This window comes from Gadus morhua, chromosome 22 (genome assembly GCF_902167405.1).
Source record: "Gadus morhua chromosome 22, gadMor3.0, whole genome shotgun sequence".
NCBI classification, from domain to species: Eukaryota; Metazoa; Chordata; class Actinopteri; order Gadiformes; family Gadidae; genus Gadus; species Gadus morhua.
The window spans coordinates 11,485,162-11,496,844 of record NC_044069.1 but is presented as its reverse complement, the minus strand read 5'-3'; the positions used below and the strand labels follow the sequence as shown (position 1 = coordinate 11,496,844).

The 11,683-nt window shown below is 45.0% G+C and overlaps 3 protein-coding genes across 3 annotated transcripts; all 3 read left to right on the top strand.

Moving 5' to 3' along the window:
• The first annotated feature begins 311 nt into the window (after positions 1-311).
• hax1 (HCLS1 associated protein X-1) lies at positions 312-3,610 on the top strand. The gene is made up of 7 exons (XM_030346801.1): positions 312-497; positions 782-1,044; positions 1,206-1,411; positions 1,509-1,569; positions 1,671-1,804; positions 2,565-2,685; positions 3,090-3,610. Exons 1-7 carry the CDS (start codon positions 427-429, stop codon positions 3,161-3,163), a joined length of 930 nt encoding a protein of 309 aa, XP_030202661.1. The 5' UTR covers positions 312-426; the 3' UTR covers positions 3,164-3,610.
• A 93-nt stretch (positions 3,611-3,703) lies between these two features.
• On the top strand, positions 3,704-7,116 carry LOC115535527 (aquaporin-10-like). The gene is made up of 6 exons (XM_030346802.1): positions 3,704-4,252; positions 4,699-4,825; positions 5,174-5,311; positions 5,577-5,695; positions 5,993-6,210; positions 6,658-7,116. Exons 1-6 carry the CDS (start codon positions 4,166-4,168, stop codon positions 6,878-6,880), a joined length of 912 nt encoding a protein of 303 aa, XP_030202662.1. The 5' UTR covers positions 3,704-4,165; the 3' UTR covers positions 6,881-7,116.
• Positions 7,117-7,577: 461 nt separating this feature from the next.
• Positions 7,578-11,487, top strand: aqp10b (aquaporin 10b). Its single transcript, XM_030346799.1, has 6 exons — positions 7,578-7,829; positions 8,640-8,766; positions 9,132-9,269; positions 9,583-9,701; positions 10,251-10,468; positions 10,642-11,487. The coding sequence occupies exons 1-6, from the start codon at positions 7,605-7,607 to the stop codon at positions 10,841-10,843; spliced, it is 1,029 nt and encodes a 342-aa protein (XP_030202659.1). The 5' UTR covers positions 7,578-7,604; the 3' UTR covers positions 10,844-11,487.
• Positions 11,488-11,683: the final 196 nt, after the last annotated feature.

The following is an 11,683-nucleotide window of genomic DNA, read 5'->3' as shown; positions in this document are numbered from 1 at the left end:
TGTGAATCCCTATCAGCTAAGCCCAGCTGTATTTAAGGGGCAGCCTCTCAAAACTCTTGCCAAAAACAATAATGAAACAAGACTGCAGTGCCTGAACTGTTCATGCCAAGTGCAAAATCCATTACATCAATATTTCGCTAGAATGAACCATCGGATAAAGTAGTGTTTTAGCTATTATATGAATCAATCAAGGTTCGTCGAAGATGTTTACGTATACAAAACAAATATTTGCGGTATAACAACTAAAGAGCGTCTTACGAAATATTACGATGATCATTGTGGAGTGTATTACGGTAAAATATTTACGACATCCTGCGTCATTCTGAATTTGCTAGAATGCGTTACGACATTGTTGACAACTGCGTGTCCTACGCCTGACGCCTAAACTTTCTCACGGCCTTCTCATTTATCTAAGATGAACCGAATATGAGTGTTTTTGATTTATTTCGCGGCTTCTTCGGGGTTCCCGGAGGACAGTACCGTGGCGACGGCCGAAGGTAAAACCACACTGCTGTACGGGCTCTACGAATGATAGCTAACTAGTACGCACACCGTATTAGCGGAGAAAGTCCCCCGATCTCGCAAAGTCAAAGGCACCTGGGATTAGTAAATACAATACTAGTTTGGTAGTTTCCCCATCCCATTCTCCGGATCAATAGCAAAAATTATTACCGTTTCAGAATTGGTTACACTTTATCGCTATATTTAACAGACTACAATTTTATCCAATTCGACTGATTGTCATGTATTTAAAACAAAATTAAATCTGTATCTGTACCAGGGACCCATTTTTCGATGGCATGACCCACGATGATGATGATGATGATGATGACGATGCCTACCAGGAGGATGGATTCCCCCAGGATGGTTACTGCGGAGACCAGCGTGAACCCTTTGATAACGCGTTGAGGTTCGGTTTCAGTTTTGGACCCAATGGTATGAGAATCGATGAGCCTCCTCTTTTTGGTCACGTCCTCAGAGGGATGGAGGAAATCTTCTCTCACCTGAGTCGGTTCGAGGAACAGCATGGAACCGGCCCCTTCGGTAAATACCTACATGTGCGCTGTACACATTTATACATTTAGAGTTGCAAAAAACTTAATGCAGATGTCACGAATAATATAATATTATGTTCTAACGTCAGAATATAATCTGCCCCCTTTTCCTGCTACCCCAACTCATTTATGTTCTGTTATACTCCTCAGATATCCCAAGAATCATGCCCCCATCGCATGAGGGGTCAGACAACAACGGGCAGAGATCCTCCAGTGGCAATGCCCTGAGGGACTCCATGCTGAAATCACAGGAGGACGCCATACATAGACACCGGGCCCCCGCAGTGCCGCCCAGGGATGAGGACACACCAAGCCTCCCCAGCTCTCCTTTTCATGGCTGGAGCCCCTTTCCTAAAGTAAGGAACCAAACAATGTGTTGGCCTCCTCAGCACAATAGCAGCCTGTGTGTCTGGGTCTCATTAGTACATATGGCTTTTCTCTTGTTCTCTGTAGTTCAATGACATCTGGACGCAGGGGCCAAAGGGAAGGCCAGAGGGGCGTAGGGAAGATGGAGGTGACACATATTTCTAACGGCCCGTTCTTTTACATGCATATCTACATTTATAATTGTGACGGCGGAAGGTATTGTGACCGTTGAAGTATCACTCTGTTTAGATCTGGATTCTGCAGTTTCCTCTGGCGGCCTGGATAAGATTCTTACCCCGCGTCCTTCCGAGACGCCCAGCCAACCAAGGTCTAGGTCTTACTTTCAGTCGGTCATCGTCAGCAAGGTGGTGAAACCGGACGGGGTGAGAGACAACGCCCGATATGGCTGCTCGATTATGGAAAGAATCATAACCGCTATTATTTTGGTCGATATTGAAATCACGATTATTCAAACGATTATTTTTTGAGTTTGAAAACATCACAACACCGATTATATTAGTTTTGTGATCGTTTGACGCTAAAGATTAAAATTTGATTATTCGCACAGCCCTACCGCCCGCCATGCCTGACTAATACTACTGCTGAGAAAACTATGACCATCTATGGCGTTTGCATCTCATATGACACCACGGTAACATCAGCTACTGACTCGACTCACTTAAAGGATCTGCTAAATGTAATGTGATTTCACTTTCACTTTTCACTTTTCGTTGTTGTCATTCTCTTAAACCCACATTCATGTGCCACACGCAACAAACAAAAATGGCATGGGATGATGCTTTTGTTGCCACACGTAACTCTTCGAGAGCGCACGGGCGCGATCGCTGCTGAACATGGCGGACGTCCATCTGACACGTGTTGACAAATGACAGCTGCAAAGACAAGTTCACCAGAGGTGGTGCTGTGCCGGCAGTTTGATTCTAGTGTTGGGTTACTATTGAAAGCATAGAACAGCCACCCACACACGTCCTTATGGGGCCGATGGCAATCTGGCACAACCTTTGTTGAACCTAGCGTTCATAAAATACATCAAATATGGAGCGACGACTTGGCAGTGAACAGCGTCTCAGAATACGGGTGGAGGTTTTCTGAGACGCTGTGCATCTGTCCCGCTTGTGTCAGTCGGTGGAGGAGAGGCGCACCGTCAGGGACGGCCAAGGGAACGAGGAGACCACCGTGACCCGCTCAGGAGCCCAAGGGAGCCCAGCGGCCCCCACTAAAGGAGACGGACCCCTGGGGCCCGGTTAGTACGCACTGCTAAGTATCTGCTGCTTACAGGGAAATGACTGACCAAAACATGAGGCCTGTTGCTGTGTTGTTTCAATGAATCTGTGTACAGTAATCTTTTAGAATGAATCACATAAATTAATAAGTTAATTACATTGCTGTGCCTTGTTTAGTTTGGAATAGGGATTTTGCCGATTACGTCATATTATGGCAAACCGCTGCAAGTGTTCAGCATTGGCTCTTTGAGAACCTTTAATGAAAACATTGATTTGATTTATTTGGAACACAGACGTCTCCAATGGCTAGAAAAAAACATTCCAAAGTGCAAGCACTTATTTCCATCATGGTGCCTGACATGACTGGTATTCTTTTGAGGTACGTCTGTAAAATGTGCCCTCCTTGTGTTCAACCCCACCTCAGGCGGTGGACAGCTGTTCTCGGACCTGCGGGACGATGGCTCCATGTTCCCAAGGTTCTTCGGCGGTTTCAAATAAACTGGAAACGATAAGGGAAGATGAAACTTTGTGTTCGTTCAACCGGCTGCGACAGTCTTTTTGTTATTGTAGGCTGATATTTTATATTTTTCTGTTTGTGTGTGTGTGTGTGTGTGTGTGTGTACATATGAAGTTGGGTGAATAAAATGGCTGGGAAACTTCCACACTATTAATGATTATATGGGTTATTGGGTGAGCTGGCACTGCCAAAAGAAACGCCTTGCCATTACGAGCCAGTTTAATAAATATGAATGATTTAAAACAACAGTTTTCTAATTGGGCTGCACGGATTCATTTCTAAATTGATTAAAATGAAAACATTAAAAATTCTCATTTCAATGATATAATCATTTACTATTCACATGATCTCACTTTATTTTTATATTCCCCGGCTTTAAGCCTATATGTGTATGACCATGCAAAATAAAGTCTTAATATATTGATGAATTATTTGTACATTTATTTATTACATTTATTAACAAAAACGTAAATTATCTTCTCCAATAATGGGAGGAAATGTGTGTGTTGATCAGACCCATAACAAATGACAGTTCATATAACAGACATTCAGTAAAATAACTGATATTCAGTAAAATTAAGGAAATATTGAACACATTTGAACATGGCCTTTTCCTCAGAATCATTCATTTTGTTGATGATATTCCTGAAAGTGTAGCTTGATGGCCTTGGTTATAACAACTCCCTTGAAGGGAAGTCAATCTCGTAAAAATACCTTTCTGTTAGTGTAACTTTTTAATCGTGTAATAAGATACTAATGCCACTTCCCGGACTAGAGCTTTATCTTTGATTGTAACAAAAGTGGAACACACACACATACAAACAACACTTTGTCTCACTCGAGACAAGACTTAAATACTAAACAACAGTAGGATTGACTCTAAAGGTGGATGACCATAACACAAGGCCACATGAATATATTTCTAGAACCTTGAAAAAAGAGAATTGATCCCGTTCTGAGATCTTTAGTGGACAGAGAAGAGGATGGAGAGCGGGAAGAGGAGCCTACGAATCAGGAATGTCTTACTCCGTCAGTGTCTGAGTGAATTCTTGTGTAGCTTCATCGTTATTGTGAGTAAATCCAACTTTGCTTCGCTTTTGCTCTGATGACAATATATACTGCTTGTAATTCTGAGGCTCAATGGTTTATTCAAGGCTCATTACCTGAAAAAAAATGTCAACTAGTCTTCCTGGGAATACACCTAACACAAAAGACAAAAGGAATACGATTACACGCAGGAGTTGAACGTTATTGTATTCATCGCTTTTTTGTGATTTGGGGCAGTGAATACTTCTGCAATAGAGGTCAACATAGTTGCAACCAAGCATTAAGAAACAGGTTTGGTGGCTCTGGAGGAATATCTCTTTGTTGTAGTGTGAGGTGTTCAATGATCTCTTAGCGATACGAATGCGTGATCGGCAGGCATGACGCCCTGCGCCTGTAACAGCCCGCTTGGCCTCCTCCTCCTCCCCCTCCTCCTCCTCCTCCTCCCGCTCCTCACCCGCCCCCTCCCCAGATGTTTGGCTGTGCAGCACTGGCCCAGATGAAGACCAGCCGTGGAGCCAAGGGTCAGCCTATGTCGGTGAACATGGCTTTCTCAGCAGGAATCATGGTAGCCATGTACCTGGGCCGAGACATCTCTGGTAGCCTCCCACCCCCTCAACCATGAGCTCCAGGAGCCAACGGCTGCTAAGGCTAACATGTATACCTGTACTTTTGTCAGTGTGCAAGTAAAGCATTCGATAAATATTGGTGATACAATTATTCCAGTGTTTGGATTCTAAAATAATTGTTTGAAAAAAAGGCAAGTGGACTAATTAACACTACTTTATTAATATCGGTATTTAGACCAATCAGAAAAACATATTCCATTCCCGATTAGATATAAAATATAAAAATGGCAACGATAAATGAAAGATTTCCTTGACATCCACCTCAGCCTAGGCCTCGTCTTCAACCTTTGACCTTTCCTACCGGTATGCTCCCAACAGGAGCCCACTTGAACCCAGCTCTGTCTCTGAGCTTCTGTGTGGTGGGCAGTCTGTCCTGGTCCAAGCTGCTGCCCTACTGCCTCTCTCAGGTGCTGGGGGCCTACGTGGCCTCCGCCCTCGTCTTCCTCATGTATTATGGTACGCATGATATGTCCCCAATGTTAAGATTGCTGATGTTTCGGGAAGCTAATAAATAAGAACAATATGTAAGGCCCTTTGAGCGGCTTGAAAAGCACTGATTAAATGCAATTAATCATGAACTATGAAATTATTCTTATTATTGTTATTATCAATATATGTTTTGGGGGATTTGACTTCATTCATGAATGAGATAAAAGTGTTAGGTCTCCCTCCTGAGTCGTGCTATATCTGTTGTGTCTCTTTTGGTAACTGTCCCAAGAAGAAGCCATTATGGACTTCAGCGGTGGCGTCTTGGCGGTTTACGGACCAAACGAAACGGCCTCCATATTCGCCACCTACCCGTCGAGCTTCATGTCTCACCGCGGCAGCTTCCTGGATCAGGCGAGGCTGAATGGGTCTTAACCGCCAATAGTAACAACAGGAAACATGTTTGATGCTGACAATTATTTTGGGCGTATTTGACCGAACAATGTGGGGCGAATCCAGGAAAGGAAAAAGGCTTTGAACTGGGAATCATTTGGAGGTCAATAAGTGAATTTTCAAACACTTGGAAGCACAATCAATAATAAATAGAATTATAAACGAGTCAAATAAAAATTGACAGATGACTTTATTTTTTGCCCAGTTCATTTCTAAACGTGTGTGTGTGTTTGTGTCTTCATCTCCCCCCACCCCCAGGTGGTGGCCACTGGGATGATGATGCTGTCCTACCTGCCCCTGGCGGACCCCCAGAACAGCCCTGCGTCCCGGGACCTGCTGCCCCTGCTGGTGGGCGTGATGTTCCTGGGGGTCTCCTGCTCCATGTCCTCCAACTGCGGGGGCGGGGTCAACCCGGCCCGCGACCTGGGGCCCCGCCTCTTCATGCTGTTCGCCGGCTGGGGGACCGAGGTGTTCACGTGAGTCCCCTACTGACGGACCCCCTAGAGGGGGTTAGGGCACGGCGACCGGGGCCATTCTCCAGCTGGTCCACCTAACTCTCAGACTCATTATACTTTATGTCATGCTTCATTTATCACATTTATCTCTGGTAGCCTCACAGCCCCTCAACCATTTAGCAGTCGATAAATATGGGTTTAAAAAAATTATTCCAGTGTTTGGGCTCAAAACTAATTTGTCCCATTCTCCCTTTATTCTAAGTTATACAATTAGAATTAGAAAACACAAAAGTACAGCAAGGAAAGTAAAAGTATTTACTACCAGAGTATCGTCAGGCTATGTCTACGTCTACGGCTGGTCACCTGTTGCTATACTGGCTGATTATGTTTTCAGTTTTCAGTTTCAGTTTAGTCATGTGATTCGTGTCACAACCCAATCGGCTCTGTCCTGCGTTTGAAAACCTGCAGGTGCTACAACTACTGGTTCTGGGTCCCTATCGTGGCCCCCATGCTGGGGGCCCTGCTGGGCTCCGGGGTGTATGCCCTGTTTATCCACTGGCATCTGCCCGGGGCCGGGCAGGACGAGCCTGACGACGCCTTGGTCCTCACAAACCTCTCCAACTCTGGGGAGAGACGATCAACAAACGTCTCGTCGAATGGAGAGGATATGGCCCAGATCAGGCTGGATTGAAGATAAACTGTCGGTACATATTGGAGGGAAGAGTGCAAAGAAGAAACTGGTACAATGCAGTTGGTTTTGTTTCAGCTGCACTCCTTTTAAGCACTGCACTACAGCCAAAGTATCCTTCAATAGGCAACTCAGTGCCAATATGTCTTAACCAGCACCTGCCAATGCTAAAGAAAAAACTAAGCTAGGCCAAGAAAAATGTAATCACTAGTTTGAAAAAAAAAAAAAAATGTGTTTCGTTCTCTGGTTGTTCAATGAAATATGCCTTATCTTCCATTATGGATGTTTGATTGAGCTAATTGCAGTAAAAAAAAATTCATATCTTATCAATTTATTGATTTAATCCGAAACCATAAAAAACAATTGCATTATATGTGCAAAGAATAATATCTGTATACACTATTTGTAGTCTGTCACCAGAGTTTGATGAAGAATAAAGAATGACAATTTTGGACAATGGTACAAACGTGCTGAGGAATGAAGACTCTACTGCTGTCAACACCCAATCAAATACCAGTGATTATCAAAGGTAATTAATATCAGCTGAGAGAAAAAACCAACACACACAGCCAAGCTAAAAGCCCAGTTACCAGTTCAGAGGCCGACGTTGTCCAGAACATACGAGTATGCTTGCAAAATGAACTATACTCCACTGGCCCAGACCGGGTCACCACCCCCACCACCTCATCAGTGCCATAAAGTGCATGACGTGGTTTACACTTCGAGTATGAAAAGGCAGGCTTTGCCCCGTCAGCCAGAGAGCGTAGTAGCGCTGCCCGGGTCAGATGTGTCTTTCAGGGCCCCCTCTGCAGTAAAAGACCCCCACTGGCCGTACGCAGAGGATCTGGAAGAGTCGTCTGGCATGATGGAGAGACTACTGAGAAAGTGTAGAGTCCAGAATCAGCTGGTGAGGGAGTGCCTGGCGGAATGCCTTGGAGTCTACATCCTGATTGTGAGTTTTGATTTGAGGACTGTTTGTGTATTTCGGTTTGTGTTATGTTTTGTAAATTGGTTTAAAGTTGGGGTTTGGGATTAACAAAGAATGGTGTCTTGAATATATGGACGATTTTAATTAAAGTTATTGTGAAAATATGCAGTCTCTTGCTAGTGTTCAACATGATGTTGACAACAAACACTGTCCATGGTGCCCCCTGAGTGTATTCTCTCAATGGCTAACCAAGGACTTTGGCCCAAGCCACAGAGAAAGAGAAAGACACATGTGTCAGATGAGGAGAAAAGACAGATATTATGGAAGTGTTTAGTGAACAATTTTGAGTGTGAAAAAACTACAGGTTAGTTTTGTTATATTGCTTTCTTGATGCTGTCTAATCTAATCTGAAATCGCTGCGCTTGCGTTTTCCGAATCATTTAGTTGGAATAGGGGGTCCATAAACATCTGCACATACTTTGATTAGACAGACTGACAAGATGTAAAATAGGTAGATTGTTTCTAAGGTGTGAAAATTCTTTCAAATAACAAGAGATTAGATTCCGTGTTATTCTCATTGCACAACAGGCAATGAAAAGTACTGTGGTATCTAAGCAGATAATGTTGGAAACCGAACTGCACATGCTACCAAATCTAATGCAGTGTACGTGTGCAGTTAAGGCTGCACAGGTAAATAAACTGGACAATAAGGGCAGTGAATTAAACGACATCAAGAAAGGCCCTACGGTTCAAAGGTCATCGCCGATAGTGACAATGCAAATATGTCTACTGGAGAGATGCATAACCCAATAAAGAGATGGGCTTTGTGTGCAGCTGTTTGGCTGTGGCTCCGTTGCCCAGGTGACAACCACGGAGGACCAGAAGGGCCAGTACCTCTCCATAAACCTGGGCTTCGCTCTGGGGACCTGCTTCGGGGTCTTCGTCTCCCGGGGGGTGTCAGGTAAGACCCCGGTAACGCGTCACTCAAGCGTAGCGATGGAGAAGTATCTACTTGGTTGTTTGAGTGCCCGTACACGATATACTGTAGCTTCGCTAGACTCTTTTGTTTAGACTTGTCAATGTCGTGGGGTCAGGGGAATGTTGTTGCGAGTGTGTTCGACTCCCAACTGAAAAGCTCCTGGGTTCGACGGTGACGGCCGCCTACCAATGAACAGGCTCCTTAATGACTTGTGTCTGAATACACTGCACGCTGCTTTGACCTAAACAGCACTCGCGCTTTTATTGTACTAATCGAGATTTCAATTTTCGGTTATTGACATCCAACGTTTTGTTTTGATTTGTGCTTGTTGTTGTTTGTTGTTCCAGGTGCTCACCTCAACCCCGCCGTGTCTCTGAGTCTGTGCTTTCTGGGCAGGCATCCGTGGATCAAGCTCCCCTTCTACGTCTTCTTCCAGGTCTTCGGCGCCTTCCTGGCGGCCGCCACGGTCGCCCTTCAGTACTATGGTGAGGCTGCGGCCTGCTGGCTCCATTTATAAATCACACACACACGCGTGTCTTTGCCTAGCGGGTAAACAGGCCGTTCATACTGTAACTACCCACCCCATCCCATCCCCTTTTTATTCTGCAATGTAGCTGATCACTTAGAACAGGTGTGTGTGTGTGTGTGTGTGTGTGTGTGTGTGTGTGTGTGTGTGTGTGTGTGTGTGTGTGTGTGTGTGTGTGTGTGTGTGTGTGCAGCTGTGAGTCGCCAGTCACTCATCATGTCCCCAATGCTGCCCTGACCCCATCTGACCTTTGAACCTGTGCTTGTGCACAGAGGCGATCCTGTTATTCGGCAATGGTCAACTGCTGGTCACGGGTCCCAGGGCGACGGCGGGAATATTCTCCACCTATCCCGCCGGCTACCTCAGTCTGTGGGGGGGCATCGTGGACCAGGTGAGTCCCCATGGCCACGACAAACCCCCCAGCAAACTCATTTATATCTATGAAGAGAAAGCAAAGGGATGAATGTTGTGTCTCTAGCTAGACCCTTTACACAGACGTTCATCATAGGACACTCAGGTACATCATTTGATGTGCAATGGCACATGGTCCATGGTCAATGTTTGGTAAGGTCACTAGTCTACTACCCAAATCCTGGTACATTAAAGGGCAGACGCAGACCATAATTCTCATAAGGACGATGAAAAGGGTCTAACGGCTTCTTCAACTCAAGGTCGAAATCACATCACCCCAAATATGCATGTTTTGCGCATCTCCAGTAACTGCACCATATTGCTGCTTTTTAATGATTTATTTTGTTCTAATGTAGTATGTTCGACAAGGGTATATAGACTATACATATATGCCTACGTGTTTATGTATCTGCCAAGCGAAGCTAGAGGCAACGTCCCCCCCGGTGTGGACAATAAGGTTGTATAGCATCTGTGGCGTCATGCTATCGCCGCTTTAAACGGTGGTCTGTTTTGAAATTCCCCGTCCCAGGTGATCGGCACGGCGGTGTTGCAGGTGTGTGTCCTGGCTCTGGGGGACGCTAGGAACTCCCCCGCGCCGCCCGGCTCGGAGCCCGTGATGGTGGGCGCGGTGGTGCTAGTCATCGGGGTCTCGATGGGCTCCAACAGCGGCTACGCCATCAACCCCGCCAGGGACATCGGACCACGTCTGTTCACCTACGTCGCCGGCTGGGGAGCCGAGGTCTTCCAGTAAGTGTTGTTTTGATGAAGTGTTTCGTTCAGATTTGTTATTTACATTTAGTCATTCAGTCGCAGTAATCCAAAGCGACTTCCAAGCTGAGAATACAATAATAAAAAAAATGGTGTAGCAACAATAAGAAGCACCATCAAGGTCTTCATTGAGTCGGTTGCTGTCGTGGCAGGGCTGGAGGTGGCTGGTGGTGGGTGCCCCTCGTGGCCCCGTGCCTCGGGGCTCTGCTTGGATCCCTGATCTATGAGCTGTTCATTGAGGTGCATCACCCGGCAGACCATACCCTGGATCAGGGGGCCGCAGAGGGGACCAAGGCTCTGGAGCTGGTCGACTCTGTCTCTGACCCGCCAATGAACAACAAGGGAACCTCGTAATGGTCACTGATGTCTTACACCCTTGAGGTGGTCCCAATGGGTGACTGCTGCAGCTTCTGGAAACACGGTGGTGAATTTAAGCTTGGTAGGCCTAATTGTATATCTTTGTACATGTATATGACCATGATAAACAACTTGTTGCCTTGTGGTAATGAATAGTGATGCAATGGGTGATATATTTGAATACGTCCATGATCGGTCTAATAGACGGGTGTTTTGCATCAGCGCCTAACCGGCGCGTGACTGGTGGTTAACCAGACCAGTTGATGAAGGGTGATGCTGTTAAAGGCACACAAAGTCACCAAGATGAGTTTGGTTCTGCTGTAAGTATAGATCATTAAAAAATGTACGATTTGAGAAACCAGCAAGTCTTTTCTCTTTCACACATTTATTTTCGAAACAGCACAAAAGTGTATGGCATTTCAGCAAGCAGACCACAACCATGGGAAAGGAAAGGACAATGAGTTCTCCACTATTGGGTTATATAAATATGATATGACATAAAAAGATACAAAAAATATCCATCCATAGGCCTCCTTCAGGTCCTAAAGGAGGTTGTTTCACAACATATAAAAAAAAAGTAAAGTGAATACAGCAAGCACTGATTTTGTAGATTTGAAAAATAAAAAAATGTCTCAAGATGAGTGTTTGTATTCATAGACATCAAGACGACCCCCCCTCCACAAACAACATTCTCCCTCTGCATTGAGATCACAACGTATAGCTACCTCTGGGTTACGGATTTTCCTTTTTGATACGCTTCAAATTTTTCAAAGAACTTAAATAAAAAAAGTGGGGAACAGTACAAGTACAAATACTATATATATTCACATTTTCCAT